This window comes from Mesoplodon bidens (assembly GCF_964165515.1).
Source record: "Mesoplodon bidens genome assembly, chromosome: 14".
NCBI lineage: Eukaryota > Metazoa > Chordata > Mammalia > Artiodactyla > Ziphiidae > Mesoplodon > Mesoplodon bidens.
The window spans coordinates 6057698-6081807 of NC_138170.1; the positions used below are offsets into that span (position 1 = coordinate 6057698).

At 35.0% G+C, this 24110-nt stretch overlaps 1 protein-coding gene across 4 annotated transcripts in view; it reads left to right on the top strand.

The window, feature by feature from the left end:
* Positions 1-24110, top strand: part of CTNNA2 (catenin alpha 2) — a gene marked incomplete at its 5' end in the record, with an annotated part of 1045541 nt that overhangs the window by 1005720 nt on the left and 15711 nt on the right. Inside the window, one exon of one of the 4 annotated variants that reach the window (XM_081253620.1) lies at positions 7684-7827. The exons of the other annotated variants lie outside the window; for them this stretch is intronic. Coding sequence (XP_081109746.1) covers positions 7684-7827 — 144 coding nt within the window. The remainder of the gene's footprint in view (positions 1-7683; positions 7828-24110) is intronic. 4 annotated transcript variants of the gene reach the window in all.

The window sequence follows — 24110 nt, forward strand, 5'->3', positions numbered from 1 at the left end:
ATGCTTTTTGGAAAAAGGACCATTAAAGGAAGAAAAGAAGAAAAAGAGGAAAGGATGGAGGATAGGAAGGAAAAAGCATGAAAGAAGGAAAAAGATAAAACAAAGGAAAGAGAAACTTATAACCATAGCGTATTATAAATTAGTTTAGTGCAGCTAATATCCATTAAAGATGACAGCGTTATATCATCATGAGAGAAAATTTGAGCCACAATTTTTTCAATATGGAGATATATTTTGAATACAAATAAGTTCCAATGTCATGCTATGGAAATTACCTGTATATTTGATTATTGTGTTTTAATTAATTTTTATTCACTAGGTTTCAGAGGGGTTAATAGGTTCTTTTAATTTTAAAAATGGAGATATACACATGGAACTGGAGAAATGAAAACCATTTTATAACCTTTGATTATCTTTAGCTACCCAAAGATTTATACTTTGCACATTATTCTGAATGAGATTGGAAACACAGACACAGGGTTTTAGAACATAGAATGCTGAATATCAAGCATTCTGATAAAATGGAAATATTCGACGTACATTATTTTTTTAAGTTCAAATACAACAGGAGCCTCATTATAACAACAAAGCCAGAACACAGGAGCAATAACCCTGCTTTGGACAGGAATTTGATGTTCAGGTCAGAGATGGAGGGATGCTGATATAACTTATAGCTGACTCCCCATGAAAGCGTTACAAAGTTAATAGATTTTATTGCATATAAATGCCTTTTTTCACACAAACAAAATATAGGAACAGAGTTTAGAGGTGAGGAATGTTAGTTCCCTTCGTCCTCAGGCTGATTGAATGGAGCCCTGACCTATTCCCGAGGGACTGAGTAATTTGCCCTAATGTGCACTTTTGTTCTTTGTCTTTTAATCTCTCCTTTCCAAATTTGAATTTGTCTCAATTGGGTTATGGAGAGGTTTGACAAGGTGAACAAGTATAATGTGCAACACCAGTAGGATTTGAATTGGTAAAGAGAAAATTCTAGAATAAAGTTGAATTATAGTTACTCTTATAGCCTATGTTTCATACCATTAAAAAAATTGGACTAAATTAAAATTAACATGAATATTCATGATGATAAATGAAAAATATTCATAAAAATGCTGGAAACTGAGAACAGTCAAATCAATCCTACCTGACACTGGCATATGATCGAAGACACATATATGCTATATGTATATGCAAACATGTATGCATACAACAAATACATGTGATTTGACACTTAACTTCCTTGTTCCCTAAATAAGAAGTAATCAAGAACTGAACAAATGGTTGACAACTGTGACATATCTGATTCAATACAATACAGTTTGGGGGAAAATATGGTGTTTATTTGTACCATACTATATATATATATATATATATATATATATATATATATATATACATACATACATACAATGCCATATATATATGTATATATATATATAATTGTGTTTTGTTGAGGTGAGAATTACATTTTACTTGAAAATTTCTGTGTTCACTCTGTAAAAAAAGTGTCAGTATTTTGTAATAGAATGAAACGTTCACTGAAACAAGTGTTGTACTTAGTTGTGTAGACTTGTACTTTAAACAACCCTTTTTGGGGAAAGAGTCATTTTTGTTATATCTTCTGCTTCTGTCTATTATCAATTCTCGATTATCTCCACTGATCAAAGTATAGTAGTAATGGGAAAAAATCTAAATTGCTAGTTTTCAGTTTGGGTTTGTAATCCACTTCTGTGCTTCATTTAAACAAATGGGTATGTGTTCAGACAACTCACAGCAGTTCCAAAGAATTTTATCCAGACCTTCCAGAGGGTAAACCATTAAGTATTTGGGCTTAACAGACTTTTTCTGATCTGGGGAGAGTAGGAAAATCCAGATCCAGGGAAGTAAAATTAAAACAAACTTCAGATTATAAATCTGAATGAAGGGGTAGTGGAGATACTCTGTACCGATAAGAAAATTAAACAGGTATTTATCATTTTCAGAATGACAGTAGTTCTTTGCACTTAATCTGCTAGTATGACGGGTTGTTGCATAATTCAATCTTTCTCCCAACAACCTGCCCCCTAATCTGTTACAATGGGAAAACTATAGCCACTTAAATTCTGATTCTCGTGTTGTCTTCCTCCGTTACATCCGTGTCAATGTACATTGTCATTGATTTTTGCACAACCCAAACTATGCAAACCTTCAGAGAAAAATAACACTTAAGTATTTTTGCAGTGCAAATTCATTCTCCCAGTGTTATAAAAGTGACATTTAACAAACTCAAGGTATTAGTTTTGGAAGAAATTGGAAATAAGAATTTTTATAAGAAAAGTAAAAGATCTCCTTGGGTGTCAGGCATCATAGGAAGCTTTATGTCTGTAGCACCACAGCTCAAGCTGTCTCCCTGAATTCAAATAATCTTGCTCAAATGAAGAAGGTATACTGCTCTGCTATAAGAAGTAACTCTTCAGTTACATACTTAAAGATACTGCTTCTAAACTTATCAAGATTGTCAATTCCATTCATTGAAAAAAACATCAGTTATCCACTGATGAAATTAAACCAGTTGGTTATCTTACTGAATTGTTTTATGCATAGAAAAAGACTTTATAGTCTAATGCTCTCATCCTAAAATAAGGAAACAGACTCTATTGTGGCAAAACTAGTATGTGAACCAAGCAAGTAACTCTTTTGACCTTGACTGGAGACATGGATTGAACTAACATGGATCTACTCAGTGGATTGATTTGATTGCATCACCTGAACTTGTGAGCTGAGCAGTTTCTATTTTAGTTTGAGGGCATCATTGCCTGTAAGAGTAGAAGGGGTTAGTGGCTTTAGGAAGAGTGTCTCTGCATCAGAAATGTCAATGCCAATACCTGTCATTGAATCAATGAACTTTCCTTCCTTTGGGTTTTAGAATTTTTTCAAGTTTCAAAAGCTTCGAATTAAAAGAAGGAAGGCAAATACTTTATTGGTTAGTAATTAATGCCTTAGATTTTAGTTAATATTCTGAGGATTATTTGGCATCAAATGAATAGTAATATTTTGTGAAAACTTGGAAATTAGACACATGGGAGGTACCTAGATGAGGGACAATGATTGCATATATCTTTTGATATCTGTGAAACACAGGCAAACCTATTTAAGATATACTGGTTTGTACCATTTTCCCATGAGACAAGTTCTAATTTTGAGATATTGTCAATATGTGATAATTGTCTGAGTTCATTCTAAGATGTTCTTTATTAGTCTATAGTTTTAATAATGAATGTCTGTAGTAGTGTCTTAAGAACTACATCCCCCCTCATTTTTAAGTAGTTTTGGATATGTGAGAACAACCCAAATCTATCTGTTCCCTTCAGTTGAACCAAATAATTATGATAAGCCAAAGCATTGAGTGAATACCTTTATTTAGACACAGTATCTATAACTCATTTCCTCTTTTTTTGGTTTTCCTGTATACACTTCAGTTCGTCAGCTCTAGTCAAGAAACACATTATTTTGAACGAGTTACCTAAATCTATTGTTTTTGTTTTGTTGTTGTTGTTGTTCCTACTCAGACATGCCTCAAAAGAAGATAAAATATGAATAAGTTGATATAAAATATATAAATAAGTAAAAAAGAGAATATGAATTTTAAAACCATATACGAACATTATCTGGGAATTTCATTATTGATTTTGCACAAAATTCCATGACCTCAGATGACTCAAAATAAAGGAAATAAAAAGACCCCCCTAGCAAAACTGAGACAGGAGTAATGTTTTTCTAGGAAAAGATCAGTGTTTCCATTATCCGTTCCTAATTTCTAATGATGAAATAACAATCAGAGTTCAAAGAGATATATTTATTGCTCGTTCTCATAAGGATATTTTAATTTGTTGAATTCGATGTTTCCATTGCGTTTCAACAATGTAAAAGGCATGGTGCTAAATATTGGTTGGGTGACAGAATTCAAAGTTCTTTATCTCTAATAGCAAATAGTTTTTGTGAAAAGGATAAATTTTTCCATCCATTGTGCTTTTGTTAGATTGTGGAGTCTATTGTTTTCATTTTTTCCCCATTTAGTTTCTCATCTTACTGTTTAGCATTCTCAGCTGGAATAGCAGGGTGTCTGTTGAATTACCTCTGTATTCACTGGTTTTCTTGGTTTACTCTATTCTAGAAATAAAACTATGTTTAATTTTCTATTGTTTACATTCTGTCCCTACAGATTATATCAAATGCTTTCTCCAGCTTAATTTAAATGATTTATAAAATATGTCTGATCACAACTCTTAGAAGAGAAATATGTTCCGTGTTATGGCCCATGTATCTTACAAATAGGAAAGACTTCTGGATGGGCAATGTGAAGAGTTTTTAGCTCAGATTTCTTTTACTGCTTCACAATACATTGTCTTCCTCTATCTTGAACAGTCATTTTCCTTCTGGGCAATAAATATATTTCAAAAATTTCATCCTAATCCTATTTTCTTGAAGGCAAACTTAATTTAGACTTTAATCTTTTCTTTCATCATCAATACTGTATCTTATTTTATTGCTTTTCTCTGAATACTTTCATCTGTACAGATGCCTTGCTGATAATGAACTTGACTGGAAGTCTGGCTAGATGTTCTGTCAAATCTCTAGAATCTGTCTCTTGACCTCTTTTATATGTTTTCCTTTGCAAATCTACTTTGCAACTGAAAGAGAATATCCTGGAGAAGTTCCAGGATATCAGAGAAGTTCCAGGATATCAGATGCTTAGAAGTCAGCATTATCTTCTAAGGACCATGTACTCTTGTAAGCCCAAGGTTCTATATGTGAGACACTATCTTAAGACAAACTCAAACATGATCTCTTTATCTGGAAACTCCCAATTCAAATATGTTGCTATCAAAATTAATCGTATTCTCTCTTACTGTAATATTTCTCTTTAATAATAACATTTTGGTCACACTGCATGCCAACTGCCTGATCATGTCTCCCATGATAGATTACTTGGTAAATACATCTGTGGATTACTCTTTTGGAGTGTACAAATTATTCCACCTGACTTTTCTCAATCCTTTGCACTAAGAAGTTGAATTAAAACATTTTTGTTTCAACAAACAAACAAAAAGTTGAAACCAACCCTACATCACTCTGGTCCAAGCAGAATTATAACCAAGACTTCAATAATAAGGTCTCTTGACTGAAATCTTGTAATCACTTCATGTCTTGCCTTGAAGGGCTAACTCATCCATTTATGTGATGTCATAGGAAGTATGCATCAAATCCATAATTGTAATAAGACTTAGTTTTCATAAAAAAATGTCAAGAGGCTAGATCCTAAGAAGAGTTGGAAATTATTTGATCCAGGCATTGCATTCTGTGTCAAAGAAAATTTTGTTATTTTAACTAATATCATAACTAAAGACATTATTGCAATCAATCATACTAAATTCACCGAAAATGTCAGCACAGTTCACCACTCTGCATCCATTTGATGCAGCCTAGTTTTGCATTGGGTTCCTGAAGACATGCTCCATTTCCAGATAAACGATAGATAATTAATTAAAAAAACAATAGATTATAATCTAAGTCCAGTTTGTCTTATTTCAATATTTAAAAAGTGTTTAACTCAATTTTATTCTAATATCTTAATGCTGGCAAAAGTGTACATCCTTTGGTAGTAAAAATTTTAAAGTGCTTATTGGAAGAATGGACAGCTGCATCATTAATCTTAAATAGTGACTTCTGTACTTTATATGAAAGGTGAGATGACACAGATAAGTTTCTAATACATAATAATCATTTTTGAAACTGATTAATAAAAGAATTGGTAAAATAATAACACTTTCCCTACAGTGAAAAATCAGGAGATGGCTAATTTCTAAAGCCAAACAGGATTGTTATAAAACATAAAAAAGCAAGGATAAGCCAACTAGTCAATGATCTAATATGTAAAAATTGGAAGAAAATAGCTTTATAGGACCATTGATTGTGAAATTTCACACAATAAAAGCTGTTAAATATAGAATTTGAATTTAGACTTAGAATTATTGAACATAAAAAGAGAATAATTCAGCAAGAAAAACATACACAAAGTATTATTGCTTCTTCTAGTAAGTACTAAAAAACCCAAATATAGGAAAATTTTCAATTTCATTCTTGCTTCTCATATGCCAATATTTTTCTTTTTTATTGTCTTTAATTCTCTAAAGACATTCTTTAAATGCCTTTAACGTTTATTTTGAAGTAAAAGATGGGAATAATGTTGCCAGATTCATAATCAGTTTGAATTTACTAGCTTCTGTGTTTCAAAATGCTCCTTAATCTACCAATTTTGCATAGTTTATAATTGTGATTATTTAATACACTTAGATATTTAGTGAGCTAAGACAGGACTAGAGATAGAACTGTATTTGCTTAAAATGCCAGAAAAAAATCCAAATTAGGAATTTTGTTTATCTACGTACAGAAACAGGCTCTGGGCTTTACCCATTTATGATGCTGTGAATTGTAAGCTATTATTTTGAAACTTTACTGAAATATTTTCTGTGGAAAAAGGTTCACTTTTCGTATATTCCACTGGGCAAATAAAGATCTGGCTTCCATGTGGATGGTTTTAGGACCTGCTTGCTCTTCCTTTTGTTTTGTCATAATACTCACTTGACAAATTTGACCAGTTCAGCTTTTAAAGCTCTAAATCTACATTTGAAAAGAAAAAAAAGACCTAGTCCTCTCCATATTTTTCTCCCATCTTGCCTGATTTCAAAAAAAAAAAAAAATTGGAATCAGGCTTTAAACAAAGTTATAACACTATGACTATAGCAGACCTGCATGTGACAAAAATGTTTGGTCACTGAACATTACTGGGTCACCTAAACTTGATCTTTAAAAGTAGCAGGGTAGTGGACCTTGTGATTGTAGCAATATTGCCATTTGATTTTTCTCCAGGTTTGAAGGTCGGATTTAATTATCCCCTTTAGTTGTATGCTATATTTGGTACACATAGAAAAACTTAGTCAAGATTGTCAGTAATATTTTATATCAAAAATAACATTATAAGAGGTAGAAATTCCAACGGTAGAACTAGGCATTGGTTATTGGCTTATATTTTAAATTGTGCCTATCACACAACTCACGCTTGAGTACAAAAAGGAACAGTAAAAAAGAATTGCCATCCTAGCAACAATGAGTGCGTTAATTCCTCAGTGAACCCAATGGAAGAGGTAAGTATCCCTTTAGCACCATGTACTGGTTAAGTGTGCTGAGGCCCAGAGCTTGCTGAAGGTCACACAGCAGGGCAATGGAACTTCCTAGAAAGACATCTGACATTCCCCATGTACCGTTCCAGGCGTTAAGAGCTTCAGCCCTTGCTTTCTCTCTTGGTGATCTTCAATGCTTTAAATAGGGGATTCATCCCCTTTGAAACCCACTACAATTGTCCCTTACAATGCCTGACAAGGCGGGATGCTGCTTCATCCTCCTTCTCCCAGATGGTCCATTTATCTGTTCAGGAGAGCCAATGAGGAATCCAAATGGCCGGACTGCTTAATATTATGGAGGCCCACCCATATCTCTTTCAGTACGTAATTCCTTCATAGGCCTCTTTCTCCCTATTACCCACTCCCTCTTCCACCTCCCTAATCCCTTCCCAATAGGGTACTTTTTTTTTTTTTCTCTTGCTCTCTCTCTCACTCTCTCTTTTCTGTATCTCTCGGAAATCAGACAGGAGTTCAGAGCACTTTCACTACCTTTTATGAGGTAGATTGTGATGTCATAGATGGGGGCAGGGCTAGTCAACTTTCTACCCACCTCCCAACCTGTGCTGAGGGAGCTCCGATCGGGTGTGGAAGCAGTGATTCTTCCATGGTGAGTAACTTTGCTTTCTGATCTAACCTGTCTCATTGTAAACATTAATTTTGAAAGCAGGGGGATGGGGTTTCAAGGAATTAAAGATGTGACCAATCAAGCCCTCTTTACTTACTATTAACCAACTTTGGGCAAAGGATCTACTTATTTATTCTTTATTTAAGTCAAGAATTCCACAACACAGATGTACTCTTCAAGCATGATCTAAACTTGAGAAGTTGAAAATGGTATTTTCATTCCTTTATTTCTCATTCTTTCTTCCCATTGGGACTGAAAGTCATTGCATATGTGGAATGAATCCATTCTGTAGTCTTTTAGTGAGCTTTCTATAAAGGAAGTCTAGGAACGTATTCTTCTCCATTTGAAAGATTTCAGAATCACAGAATATCCTTTATTAATGTTTAGCCAGAGAATCAGTCTGCTCTTCTAAAATTGTAGAATAAAACTGTGAAGAAACTGATACATAAGAATTATCAACAAACTTGGTTCTGATATAAACAAATGAAAACTTTCAAATGCAAAAACTAAAATATTTATTTAAAAAAAAGAGTCACCACTCTTGCAAGATTAGGGTGCATCCATTTCAATGTGTCTCAACCAAATTTGCTACCTTTTTGTTGCATGTCATAACAATGATGCTGTTTTATAGGATTTCTTGGTAAAGAGCTGTAAAAAACCACTGTTCTTTGTTTCATTTGGGTTTCTATTATTACTGATTAATTCTTTTATATGCCATAGTATTTAGAAGGAAAAGATCAACTGGAGTGAGTGTGTTCCTTCATTTTCCTCATTCTCTCCTGGGTATCTATTAAAATGGTTAAAATGTCAACTTTTATATTAGAGGACAAAGAAGGTTCATGGAGATGGTTACATCTTTAAGGGATGTCAAAGCATCAGGGTGGGTGTTTTTAAAAAGGTTTGACCATCAGAATGTGAGGCCCATTACTTTTCATGGGGTGGGATTAAAAGTATTCTAGTTTGAATCATAGGTATTATGAAATGTGTTAAGCGGGTATCATTCATTTTTTCAAATTCCTAGTTAACTAGGTATGTATGGATATTGGTATTGGAGAATTGGGGTAGTTTAAAAGGAGGAGTCCTTTTTATCCCCAATGTTCAAATGTTTTAATGGCCTTTAGATTATGCACATGGAACATACATTAGATTACATTATCTATTAACGTTCAGAAAGAGAAATGCTACTTGTATCTCAGTCTGTATACTCCACACCAAATTTCTACTCAAGAGGATTGTATTAAATTGTTTATGTTTTACCTCATTGCTAGATCTTAAGCTCAGTGAAGGGACCAAACCTCATACAGTCAATGCTGTTTAGATTTGCCCCCAAATTTAAAATTATTGGACACCATAAGGAGGAGTCCTTTTTCATCAGTAGCTCTTCTGTTACATGCAGAGCCTCTATCCTTCCCCCACAACGGCTCTCCCCCTTTTCATTACCTGGGGTGGAGTGGTATCATGACTGCTGAAGTTATTTTCCCACCTAAGCTTTCTAACCTAAAGAAGCAACTGTAACAGTAGAGATTTCAGGCACAATAAGGAGAAATAGAGTCATAACTGGCCCATAGGAAGATTTAGGTGATAATCACCTGCAGTCAACTTAATATTGCAATGTGGGTAACAATGCCAATGTCTCATATGTTGGGTGATCCTTCTCCAATCTCTGGCCTACCTTCCATTAAAAGTGCTAGACCCTGGAAACCCAGGTAGAAGTTAACCTTCAGTGCCAGAAAAATCCGATATCTAATCATAGCTCAAGTTTTTAATGTCTTTTGTCAACCCCTCATACAGCTGCCAGGTAAGAAATGCTCATATTTTACAAACCCTTGGAATACAATCATCTTTAAACTTCGTGAGTTAAGAATGGTTGTGTTGTGCGCTTGTGCAAATTCAGAGAATCTATCATGGAATGCATTGTGCATGCACTTGTATACCCTCATGTGCATGTTTCATTTATAGTGGTGTTCAGTGTTTTTATATCCATTTTGTATGTATTTGAATTATAATTTAAAATACATACATATATTGTGCTCCAAACAAACGAGTGAGATAAAACACAAGTTGCTTAATCTGGGGTCTGAACACTGGTGCACTAGTCCTATTTCTGTCAGTGGCTAATTAGGTAACTCAAAGTAAATTACTTAGATCTCTTGGGTCTCAGTTTTCTCATCTCTAAAATGATGATAGATGATTTAAAGGATTATTCTAAAGTAATCCTGCTCTAAAATTCTATCATAAAATGATATATTTTTGAAGAACCAGTTTATGGGAGAAAAAGATTGTATAGTTGATGAGACCTAATTTTTGCAGATGACATACAGTTAGTTTTTCAAAGTAGATAGAAAATTTCAGTCCAAACTAGTCTTAATACATACTCTATATCTGATGTAGTATTATTTGGTTAATGATGTTAGTGGGTCCTGTTCTTTTAAGCTTACAATATCAAGCCCATGATGATTAGCTGTGTGTTGACTTGGAAGACTGATTTGTTTTTTAACTCCATAATTTTATGTTATTCTGATTATTTGAGATAAAGAAAATATCCTCATCAGCTAGGTAATAGAGGGATCTAGGCCTCATTGGGACTCTTAAATTCAAAATTACTTATGCAGTATTGCAGGAATTTCCTTGTGCTATTGGGAAGAGTTCATGAGTAGGGAATTGGTGGTTACTGAGCTATGTGCTATGAAGGATAAAAGACATGTAAGCCCTGGCTCCTACTCTTGAGGAATGTGCAACCTTTTTGGGAGTCTGGACAGATGTCAAGTGACAACTCAAAAGTGAAGACAGTAAGTGTCAGAGTGGTCTGGGGTAGACTGGATTGTACTGAGAAGGTTTTGTGAGAAGCTGAGGCCTTCAGCTAACTTTGAACAGCATGGTTTAGATTTGTGTTGTTTGTGTGTACATAATGAGGGCAGGTAAGCAAGCCCACAGAATTGTAAATGTTGCAGAGGCTATCGTGTTTAGAAATGCCACGTATCAAAATCAAAAGTCTTTGCTAAGAGTCGAGTCCCATAACTTCCCAGAGCCCCTCTACCCTTAATTATATGCTGACTTTATAATATATGAAGAGGAGGTGGCAAGTGACTGACTTGCAATGATTATTAAAATATAATCAGGCAGCTATTTTCTTAGTTACACAAGAGGTCACATGATCACTCACAGCCATGACTGAGGAAGAGAAATAAATAAAAGGAAGGAATTATGGACAGAAGGAGGCTCTAGCTCTGGGACATTGTGGTTTTCTGAAAAAGGTTGAAATGGATTATCATTTGGACAATCAAAGGGATTATCACTGACAGGTTTAGAATCATTGGATGGTCATGGAAATACCCATAAGTTAGTGAGAATCCATGTAACCAGGGTTATTTTCCAAAGCAAATGGAAGTTTCTTGCACTGACTAGGAATCATGTCAGACTCTGCTCTCAAAGAGACAATGATTATGCAAGTCTCTTTCCCTAATACACTTGGAAAGAGGTTATAGATTTGGGCATGACTTACCCACTTTGACAAAGCACACTTAGGTTTGAAAGCCTCTCTGTTGCTGTAGATTCATAGGTGATTTTCAGTGTATATTTTGTATCACTTAGAGGGCACTGTTTTTGTATTTCTTGCCATCCAAGTTCCTTCCAAGTTACTACTTTGGCCTTTCTAACAGACAGAAATTCTGTGAGTAGACCTGCTTTATTACCTATCCCAGATTCTAAGGACTTGGTTTACATCATCCGGTGAATGTTTTGTAATTTTCTATCATAACATAAAAATTAATTTCTAGAATATATTATCTCAGGAAATCACTTTCAAAAGATAAATTGTTTATAAGGGAATAAGAAGTAGTATGATCAAGGTCAGTTTTACAAAGCAAGGAATGTTCTCTTAGAACTAATTTTCCCCAAAATGTTGAAGTAGAACTTCCATAAATTTTTGTGGAACAATCTAGCCTATTAAAGGAAGTTAAAGATATTACAATTAGGTTTGTCCCAAGAGAACAACAACAAGGATGACAACTCTTCTCCTCCTCCCCTGAAATGTCGCTAGGAGTAATTTTAGAAATAGAAGTTCAGTTGGATTTATAATTCAACAAATATTTATTGAGTAAATAACATGTGATATTCACTGTCATATGTATGGACATGGAAATAGCAATGGAAAACAGACACATAATCAGTAACTGTGATAGATTATATTATAATTATCACTCTCACAGAAATATATACAAAGTGATATGGACATTCCTGTAGAGAAGGGGAAGGGGAAGCTTCAAAAATGGGACAATATCTTTGAGTCTTCACAGATAAATGGATAGGAGTTTAAAGTAGAGGAGGAGAGAAATGATTATCCCAGAAGAGGTTCAGAATGTCCATAATATTGAGGTATAGGTGTATTCTATGCTGACCAGACCTGAAAATATCAGAGATGGGTGGAAAGATGGAGAAGAATCAAAGGTGAAATAAGAAAGGTAGGTGGGCACTGGATATGAAAGAAAATTTTATGACCTATTCTCGTTTTAGTGAGTGTCTCTCAAAATGGTCAGAGGATCATCTGCGTGCCAAATGCAGAAAGAGGTTGGAGGAGACTGTTAAAATGCAGAATCCTGGACCAGGCTGTAGACCCCTTGAATCAGGACTGTAGGGATTATATAGGTTCTTGGAAACTTTACTTAACCCCACCTTCAACATGCCAGGTGATCCATTTTCACACCAAAGCTTCAGAATCTCTATAAGGCAACAGAGTTGACTCATGGTTTCTATGTTCTTGGAAGAAGAATAAAAAAAAGTAGAATTAAAATATTAAGAATAAAATATTTGGGAAAATAGGCTAAAGGTAAGATAAGAATGTTCCTTAGAAAGTTGGTTTAAATTTCTGTTAGACATAAAAAAAATAAAAAAACTTTCTAAGAATGGTGAGTTTTAAGTATAAAGAATTACTAAGTGATGCTATTAAATATAGCTTGAAGAAAAGACATGCAACTATAAACATTTAAGGGACCATCTAGTTCTTTCATCATCATGATCTAATGCAAGGCATTAATCAAGTTCAGAGCTAAGTTGTTCTATAGCTCCCAACTCGTGTCAAGAGAAGGGATAGAGACAACAGTGCAGAGCAATATTTATTTCTGCTTGGTATTCTTTGGTAGAGCTATTTGACTGCTTTTTAATATTAATTAGGTGAACTCATTAAAAAATATTTATATATGTATATATTCCCATCGTGATGAGAAAAATCAAACTTTCAAGCCAATGTAGGGTCTATGGTCTATGTTGAAAAATATTAATATCATAACTATATATTTCAATAAGCAATCTTTTAGAAGTGCTCATTTTTTTCTATATTTTTTTTTCTTCATGGACAACAGCCATTATCCTACAGCCACCAGTCTGTGTAGAGAGTTATACAAATGTTCAAAGAAGAGGGAGGCACTAGAGAGGTATTTTACAATTGATGAAGACATGAGAATGAACCCTGGTCTGGAAGAAGGTGGCCCTCTTATCACAGCAAGGAGGGTCAGTTCTGGATTTAACCCTCTAATTGCTTTGCATAAAGTTCACCTCTTCCAGATTGCCAGAATCTTCTCTATTTTTTTTTAATTTGACAATTTCATTGTTTATAAGTTGAGAAATTATAGAGAATCTTGCTTTTTCTTCATATACATCTCTCTGCAGGTAATAGCAATAACTGCTTTGGTAGAGCTGGTGATACTGTCACATTCTAGAAGCAGTTAATTGGTAGGATGTCAGTGCCTGCCATTAGTTGAGCAAATTAGTTTCAGCATGTTGATTTAAAAGAAAAAAAATAATATTTTAATTCTTACATTTTTTTTTAACCAATCACATGTAGCTCTGTCATTGGGCCTTTATTACACCAACCCAGCCAAACATAACCTTGGGTGGTTCTTAGAAATCTGCCATGGAAAATTATTTACCTTAAGGCCTAGCATTTTACCTGAATAAAAACCAAGCCAGAGAACAGTGGTAGCCACATTGTTTTGATGTCAGAGATCTGAAAAATAAGTTACAGGAATACCATGTTCTCCCAAGTATGATAAGAAGCCATTGGAGTGATCTGACCCTGTGGCTGACAGGGACTTGGTGCTCCAGACTAGTGTCAGCCCTAAGCCTCTGAGATGGGAGAGCCAAGTTCAGGGCACTGGACTACAGAAACCTCCCAGCCCCACATAATATCAATTGGTAAGAGCTCTCCCAGAGAGCTCCATCTCAATGCTAAGACCCAGGTGGACCCAAGGGCCAGCAAGCTCCAGTGCTGAACGCCCCATGCCAAACAATTAGCAAGATAGGAGCACAACCCCATCCATTAACAGAGAGACTGCCTAAAATCATAATAAGTTCACAGACACTCCAAAACACACCACCAGATGCAGTCCTGACCACCAGAAAGACAAGATCCAGCCCCACCCACCAGAACACAGGCACCTGTCCCCTCCACCAGGAAGTCTACACAAGCCATTGAACCAACCTCACCCACTGGGGGTAGACACCAAAAACAACAGGAACTACGAATACACAGCAGATGTAGGAGCAAGGTAAAAACCCACCAGACTAAAAAAAAAAAAAAAAAAAAAAAATGAAGAGGAAATAGGCAGTATACCTGAAAAAGAATTCAGAGTAATAATAGTAAAGGGGATCCAAAATCTTGGAAATAGAATAGAGAAAATACAAGAAACGTTTAACAAGGACTTAAAAGAATTAAAGAGCAAACAACAAATGATTAACAACACAATAAATGAATTTAAAAATTATCTAGAAGGAATCAATAGCAGAACTATGGAGACAGAAGACCGGATATGTGACCTGGAAGATAAAATAGTGGAAATAATTACTGCAGAGCAGAATTTAAAAAAAAAGTATGAAAAGAATTAAGGACAGTCTCAGAGACCTCTGGGACAACATTAAATACACCAACATTTGAATTATGGGGGTCCCAGAAGAAGAAAATAAAAAGAAAGGGTCTGAGAAATACTTGAAGAGATTATAGTTGAAAACTTCCCTGACATGGGAAAGGAAATAGTCAGTCAAGTGCAGGAAGAGCAGAGGGTCCCATACAGGATAAATCCAAAGAGAAACATGACGAGACACATATTAACCAAACTATCAAAAATTAAATACAAAGAAAAAAATATTAAAAGTAGCAAAGAAAAAGCAACAAATAACATAAAAGAGAATCCCTATAAGGTTAAGAGCTGACCTTTCAGCAGAAACTCTGCAAGCTAGAAGGGAGTGGCACAACATCTTTAAAGTGATGAAAGGGAAAAACGTACAATCAACATGACTCTACCCAGCAAGGATCTCATTCGGATTTGGCGGAGAAATTAAAACCTCTACAGATGAGGAAAAGCTAAGAGAATTCAGCACCACCAAACCAGCTTTACAACAAATGCTAAAGGAATATCTTTTAGGCAGGTAACATGAGAGAAGGAAAAGATCTACAAAAACAAACCGAACCAATTAAGAAAATGGTAACAGGAAAATACATATTGATAATAACCTTAAATGTAAATGGATTAAATGCTCCAACCAAAAGACATAAACTGGTGGAATGAATAAAACAAGACCCATATATATGTTGTCTAAAAGAGACTCACTTCAGATCTAGGGACAGATACAGACTGAAAGTGAGGGGATGGAACAAGATATTGCAAGCAAATGGAAATCCAAAGAAAGCTGGAGTAACAATTCTCATATCAGAAAAAATAGATTTTAAAATAAAGACTATTACAAGAGAAAAAGAAGGACACTACATAATGATCAAGTGATCAATCCAAGAGGAAGATATAACAGTTGTAAATATTTATGCACCCAACATAGGAGTACTTCAATACATAAGGCAAATGCTAACAGCCATAAAAGAGGAAATTGATGGTAGCACAATAATAGTAGGGGACTTTAACACCACACTTTCACCAATGGACAGATCATCCAAAATGAAAATAAATAAGGAAACACAAGCTTTAAATGACACATTGAACAAGACGGACTTAATTGATATTTATAGGACATTCCATCCAAAAACAACAGAAAACACTTTATTCTCAAGTGCTCTTGGAACATTCTCCAGGATAGATCATATCTTGGGTCACAAATCAAGCCTTGGTAAATTTAAGAAAATTGAAATCATATCAAGTATATTTTCTGACCACAACGTTATTAGACTAGATATCAATTACAGGAAAAAAAAAAATTTAAAAATACAAACACATGGAGGCTAAACAATACGATGCTAACTAATGAAGAGATCACTGAAAAAACAAAGAGGAAATGAAAACACGATGACCCAAAACCTATGGGATGCACCAAAGCAGTTCTAAGAGGGAAGTATATAGCAATACAACCCTACCTCAATAAACAAGAAAAATCTGAAAGGAACAACATAAACTTACACCAAAATAAATTAGAGAAAGAAGAACAAAAATCCCCAAAGTTAGCAGAAGAAAAGAAATCACAAAGATCAGATCAGAAGTAAATGAAAAAGAAATGAAGGAAACGATAGCAAAGATCAATAAAACTAAAAGCTGGTTCTTTGAGAAGATAAACAAAATTGATAAACCATTAGCCAGACTCATCAAGAAAAGAAAGGAGAAGACTCAAATCAACAGAATTAGAAATGAAAGAGAAGTAACAACTGACACTGCAGAAATACAAAAGATCATGAGAGATTACTACAAGCAACTCTATGCCAATAAAATGGACAACCTGGAAGAAATGGACACACTCTTAGAAAAGCACAACCTTCTAAGTCTGAACAAGTAAGAAATAGAAAATATAAACAGACCAATCACAAGGACTGAAATTGAAACTGTGATTAAAAATCTTCCAACAAACAAAAGCCCAGGATGAGATGCCTTCACAGGAGAATTCTATCAAACATTTAGAGAAGAGCTAACACCTATACTTCTCAAGCTCTTTCAAAATATAGCAGAGGGAGGAACACTCCTAAACTCATTCTATGAGGCCACCATCACCCTGATACCAAAATCAGACAAAGATGGCACAAAGAAAGAAAACTACAGGCCAATATCACTGATGAACATAGATGCAAAAATCCTCAACAAAATACTAGCAAAGAGAATCCAACAGCACATTAAAAGGATCATACACCATGATTAAGTGGGGTTTATCCCAGGGATGCAAGGATTCTTCAATATATGCAAATCAATCAACGTGATAAACCGTATTAACAAATTGAAGGATAAAAACCATATGATCATCTCAATAGATGCAGAAAAAGCTTTCAATAAAATTCAACACCCATTTATGATAAAAATACTCCAGAAACTAAGCATAGAGGGAAACTACCTCAACATAATAAAGGCCATATATGACATACCCACAGCCAACATTGTTCCAAATGGTGAAACACTGAAACCATTTCCACTAAGATCAGGAACAAGACAAGGTTGCCCACTCTCACCACTCTTATTCAACATAGTTTTGGAAGTTTTAGCCACAGCAATCAGAGAAGAAAAGGAAATAAAAGGAATCCTAATTGGAAAAGAAGAAGTAAAGCTGTCACTGTTTGCAGATGACATGATACTATACATAGAGAATCCTAAAGATGCTACCAGAAAACTACTAGAGCTAATCAATGACTTTGGTAAAGTAGCAGGATACAAAATTAATGCATAGAAACCTCTTACATTCCTTTACACTAACAATGAAAAATCAGAAAGAGAAATTAAGGAAACAAATTTCATTTACCATTGCAACAAAAAGAATAAAATACCTAGGAATAAACCTACATAAGGAGACAAAAACCTGTATACAGAAATCTATAAGACCCTGATGAAAGAAATTATAATAATAGAAACAGATGGAGAGTTATACCATGCTCTTGGATTGGAAGAATCAACGTTGTGAATATGACTATACTACCTAAAGAAATCTACAGATTCAATGAAATCCCTATCAAACTACCAATGGCATTTTTCACAGAACTACAACAAAAAATTGCACAATTTCTATGGAAACACATAAGACCCCCGAATAGCCAAAACTATCTTGAGAAAGAAAAAGGGAGCTGGAGGAATCAGGTTCCCTGACTTCAGACAATACTCCAAAGCTACAGTAATGAATACAGTATGGTACTGACACAAAAATAGAAATATAGATCAATGGAACAGTATAGAAAGCCCAGAGATAAATCCACGCACATATGGTCAACTTATCTTTGATAAAGGAGGCAAGAATATACCATGGAGAAAAGACAGCCTCTTCAACAAATGGTGCTGCGAAAACTGGACAGCTACATGTAAAAGAATGAAATTAAAACACTCCTTAACACAGTGTACAAAAATAAGCTCAAAATGTATTAAATACCTAAATGTAAGTTTGCACACAATAAAACTCTTAGGGGAAAACATAGGCTATGACATAAATCACATAAATCACAGCAGGATCCTTTTTGACCCACCTCCTAGAGAAATGGATATGAAAACAAAAATAAACAAATGGGACCTAATGAAAGCGTTTCCACAGCAAAGGAAACCATAAACAAGACGAAAATACAACCCTTAGAATGGGAGAAAATATTTGCAAACAAAGCAACTGACAAAGGATTAATTTTCAGAATATATAAGCATCTCATATGGGTCAATATCAAAAAGCAAACAACCCAATCCAAAAATGGGCAGAAGACCTAAATAGACATTTCTCCAAAGAAGATATACAGATGGCCAAGAAACACATAAAAGGATGATCAACATCACTAATCATTAGAGAAATGCACCTCAAAACTACAGTGAGGTGTAACCCCTACCCCAATCAGAACGGCCATCATTAAAAAATCTAGAAACAATAAATGCTGGACAGGGTGTTGATAAAAGGGAACCCTCTTGCCCTTTTTGCGGGAATGTAAAGTGATACAGCCACTATGGAGAACAGTATGGAGGTTCCTTAAAAAACTACAAATAGAACTACCATATGACCCAGCAATCCCACTAATGGGTATATACCCTGAGAAAACCATAATTCAAAAAGAGACATGTACCACAATGTTCATTGCAGCACTATTTACAATAGCCAGGACATGGAAGTAATGTAAGTGTCCAATGACAGATGAATGGATAAAGAAGATGTGGCACATATATACAATGGAATATTACTCAGCCATAAAAAGAAATGAAATTGAGTTATTTTTAGTGAGGTGGATAGACCTTGGGTCTGTCATACAGAGTGGAGTAAGTCAGAAAGAGAAAAACAAATACTGTATGCTAACACATATGTATGGTATCTAAAAAAAAAAAAAAAAAAAAGGATCTGACGGACCTAGGGGCAGGACAGGAATAAAGACACAGACAAAGAGAATGGACTTGAGGACATAGTGAGTGAGAAGGGTAAGCTGGGATGAAGTGAGAGAGTAGCACTGACATATATACACTACCAAATGTAAAATAGATAGCTATTGGGAAGCAGCTGCATAGCACAGGGAGATCAGCTCGGTGCTTTGTGACCACCTAGAGGGGTGGGATAGGGAGGGTGGGAGGGAGATGCAAGAAGGAGGGGCTATGGGGATATATGTATACATATAGCTGATTCACTTTGTTGTATGGCAGAAAATAGCACAGCATTCTAAATAAATTATACTCCAATAAAGATGTTAAAAAATATATATCATGTTCTCTTAAGGTAGATGTTAAAATTATAAGCGAGGTATTGCTATTCGATGTGAATTTGGCAACCAAGTCTGTCTTTTATCATCTGGGTGATATTGCATAACATTGCTAATCTCTGAGCTTTTGCTTTTGATTTAGAAATTGGAATAGTAATACCACTTAGAGGGACAACAGGATGATTGCACGTAGTAAATGCCTCAATTATTATTAAACTAAGATACATTGAGGGCTTAGTATGTTCCATGCACTGTGCTAAGCATTTGATATGCACTCTGCAATGTGTTTTCAAAATCATTCTGTGGAAGGGATGCTGTCATCCCCATTAAAAATATTAGGAAAACGAGGTTCAGAGAATTTAAGTAACTGCCTGGAGGTTACAAAGTTAGTGGTTGATATACTGTAGTGCTTCCAGGAAGACTCTCTTGATATTCTCCCACAGCATGATGTGCTTTCTATCATTCCTGATATGGAATGCAATGTAGGAACTTATTTAATTTTATATATATATATATATATATATATATATATATATATATATATATAATATATATATATAATATATAGAATATATATATTTTATAAATATATATATATATAATTAACCCATATATATATATATATATATATATATATATATGTCCCTAGCTAGTCTGTGAGCTCCATAAGGATAAGGAATGTGTCTGAATGCTCTTAAGTTTTTCCCTGATATCTTGCACATTGAGCACATAATATGTGCTTAATAGGTTAGCTTCTTGGCCATTCCTTTTTCCATTGTGGTAAGATATAACACTGAAAAATCCTAGTAAATGATTCTGAAGTCTATCATTCATTTATGCTTGCATTCATTTATTCCCACATGAAAACACCTGAGTTTATTTTAAATACTAGATTTCAAAGTGCATTGTCTACCTAAGATTTAGGGCCCAAAATCAAGTAATTAATTTTTTTTAGCTAACTTAATTTTTGTAATTTATTTTGTTATATTTCCTAGTACTTTAAGTAGACTAACAACAACAAAAAAAGATTGTGGTATGGAAACATATAGAATTTCTTTCAAAACAGCTGAATTAATCAAATTAATCATTTATTTAAAAAAAGGAATTTAAAATAAGTGCTAAAGTGACATGGCTTGTTTCATTTGCCCTCCCATGTGAAGGTTATGATATATTAAAATGTTAATTATATTTAGATGTGAAATATGACTTTTTAATTAAGTATCCTAAATTATTAATGCCCAATAATAGTATTTATAATTCATGTATTTTAATTAAATTTAGATTCAGTTACATATGATAAAACAGCAAATATTTATTTCTCTCTCGCATAGAATAAGTCTATAGGTGGTTCAGGGCTGGTATAGTAATCTCAGAGTCATCAAGGACCCAGACTCCTTCTGACTTTATGTTCTGCTCGACTTGAGGAGCAGTGGAGGCTTCTGTTCTCAAGTTCATCTTTTGGTCCAAGTTGACTGCTAGTGCTCCATCTTCCCATATCCCATACAAGAAGAAGAAAAGAGGTGAGAGGGCAAAATGGTGTGCTTCCTAGCTGTGTTAGCACCCTTTAAAATATTTCCCAGGAACATCTGTACCCCCACCCCAATTATGTCTACGTATATCATATGACATATCTTAAAAAAAAATGGGAAGAATTGGGCATGGAGTGGCAGTTCTTACCTGTCTATACTCTCCATTCAGTGGCACACAAACTGAATTCTGACTTCTGGTAGTTGCTTGACCCAGCTGAGCCCCATTTTTCTCAAGTGTAAAGTGAAAATTACATTAGTATCTACTTCATTGCATTGTTTTTAGTGTTAATGTGTTAATGTGTGCCACAGACCTAGTACAAGGCCCAGAATGTAGAAGTACTAAATAAATCGGTAGCTAACTTTATTTTGCATTACCTTGTCCCTTCCCAAAGATGATGGTCTTTTTGATGATGTAGATGCACTCTTGCCCTCTTTCATCATGTCTACCAATCAAGCCACTGAATATACAGTAGTGAACAACCAGCCAAAGTCTCTGCCCTCATAGAAATTGCAATTTTTTGTCATTGAGAGTCCTGAAGGAATCACTACAGAGAGGTGATAGCTGAAAATGCAGAAGGGAATGACTTCAACAGAGAAGTGAAGTAGTGATTCTTATATTTCAATCTGTAGAAGAATCACATGGGTAGCAAATACAAATGGATATTCCTAGGCTTTCCCTTCACAGTTCTGAAGCTCACGCCTGAGATCAGGAATCTGTATTCTATTTCTAAACGTTCTGGATGCAGATACTCATGGATCACACTCTGAAAAATTCTGGTCTAGGAAGGAGGGAGGAGGGAGGCTATGGTGAGAGCTTCCCAGGGCTTTAACTCAGTTTCGACCCTTTCTTAGACCTCATGGCTTGTCTCATTAGGGTATTTCATTCTAGCTTAGTCTAAATAATTCTTAGTTGTGAGAAGTTGTTGTGGTTGTTCACTGTATAAGATGTTTGGCAAGGTCACTGGCATTTCCCCACTAGATGCCTGTAGTGGGGAAATTGCCACAGATGAGAACCATAGGTCTGGTTGAAATCTCGATGTTTCACCTAGAATATACATACTATTTGAAATGGAGCCTTTTATTTCTTCCCTCTGGAAGGGTGGAAGATGGCAGATACAATGGTTCCAGATTCATCTGCCAAATGCCCATTCATAGCCTGGCATCGGGGTGTGAGTGTGCACTTTGCTAGAAGCGAGACTCCTGCTCCTGAGAACACATCACGGTCATCCTCTGGCCATAACCTTCATACACCTTTTAAAGATGTCCATCCATCTTCCTTCTTGGTTACCCCAAATATTCCTGTCTTAGAGATACAGGCGTTTCTATCCTCAAAGGCAATTAAGGGCTCTGATAAGATTTTTTTTTTGCGGTACGTGGGCCTCTCACTGTTGTGGCCTCTCCCCTTGTGGAGCACAGACTCCAGAGGCGCAGGCACAACGGCCATGGCTCACGGGCCCAGCCACTCCACGGCATGTGGGATCCTCCCGTACCGGGGCACGAACCCATGTCCCCTGCATCGGCAGGCGGACTCTCAACCACTGCACCACCAGGGAAGCCCCCAAGAATATGTTTAAAAGAAAGTTAAGTGGATTGACTTCAGTTTCTTGATTTTTGCAAACAAGGGTATTGAGTTTAAAACAATTCAATTGTTTTTATAACACCTTTTTTGTTAAACAAAACATTTTCACATATTACTTTATTCCCTCTGTATACTTTTTAATCCTTGTATGATGAGATAGATAATAAGTACCTTTTAAAAAATAAGCAAGAAAAACAAAGTGATAATTTATATTTTTTCCTTTAAAAGTAATATTAAGAAATGCATCAGGCCAATGATTTCCTTGAGATTCAAATTAATTATGTTGAAGTTTTTGAGGTAATATTTATGATGAGTAACTGCAATGCTGAAATTAGTGCTAGCTGAGCCCTTGAAACCAAGCAAATTATAGGTAGACATTGAATATATTTCATAGTTTAGCATTAATTCTTTTTAAAGAGAAGGTTGGAGAGCTGTAACAGGTGGTGACTCTAGATGAAACAGAGATCACTCTCTTTCAAAGCTGTAGTTGTAGTGTATTTGAAATATTTACCATGACATTTTTTAGTGTATCAAGTAAAGAAATAATGAGGTAACCTTTACCTCTTATAATAAATATGGAGGTGATTTAATTTTGTCAAAGGCTAGATTCACAGGGACTCCAAGATAGGGATTGTGCCTTGAGGAAACTTTCATCTTAATATTAAGTAAGATTTTCAGTAAGGGCAAGATACTGTATCAGACTTTCTCCAACACTTTAATGTTTATCTTTTTTCACTGGATAAAAGTTGTCATTTTCTTGGAAGTTTGCAAAGTGCTTTTTTTTTTTAAAGAAGTTTTCCAATTTCATAGATTTGAGGCTTGCTTTCAAAGGAACCACTAATATCCTTTCTATGATTTTTGGCAATACTGTTATGCATGTCCAGTCTTTTGAGGATACTTTGTCCTTTAATCTGTGGTTTTGAAAGTTTCTTGTATAGCTCAAACTCTTTTGCAAGAGAACAGACAATATGTTGTCCATCTGTAGAGGTTCTTTGTGGGACCAAAGAAATAATATTTCCAGTTTTAGATTGAAGGGAACCCTCTGGTGTTTTTGCTGTATTTTTCCTAAAGTACTCACTACAGGAGAAACAGATTATAAGTTTCCAAACCAGGCCAAGCCCTGGCAGGCACTTGTAAGGGGACGTATTCTAGCTTAACAGGGGAACCACCTTAAATGCTCTTTATTTCTTATTTTATTTAAAATCAATTGGAGCTGCAGTGTGTTATTAAATACACTACACCTGGGAACAGAAGTCATACACTTAAAATTCCTGGTAATTGTCTTATTACCTAGCAAGTTACTTTTCTTTAAGCCTCCATTCCCTCATGTATCGAACAGTAAGGATAAAGGGATGTATCATTTTTGGGGGGCATAGAGTGAAGATTAAGTGATGTAAAATATTGGCTGGGATGCTCAATATATATTGAATCTGGAAAATATCCAAAGTACATTAACCCAATACAGGGAAGTATTAGTCAAATTTTATCAGTAGGCTGCTCTTAAAGATCAGTTTAAGAGGCAGCGTGAACTAAG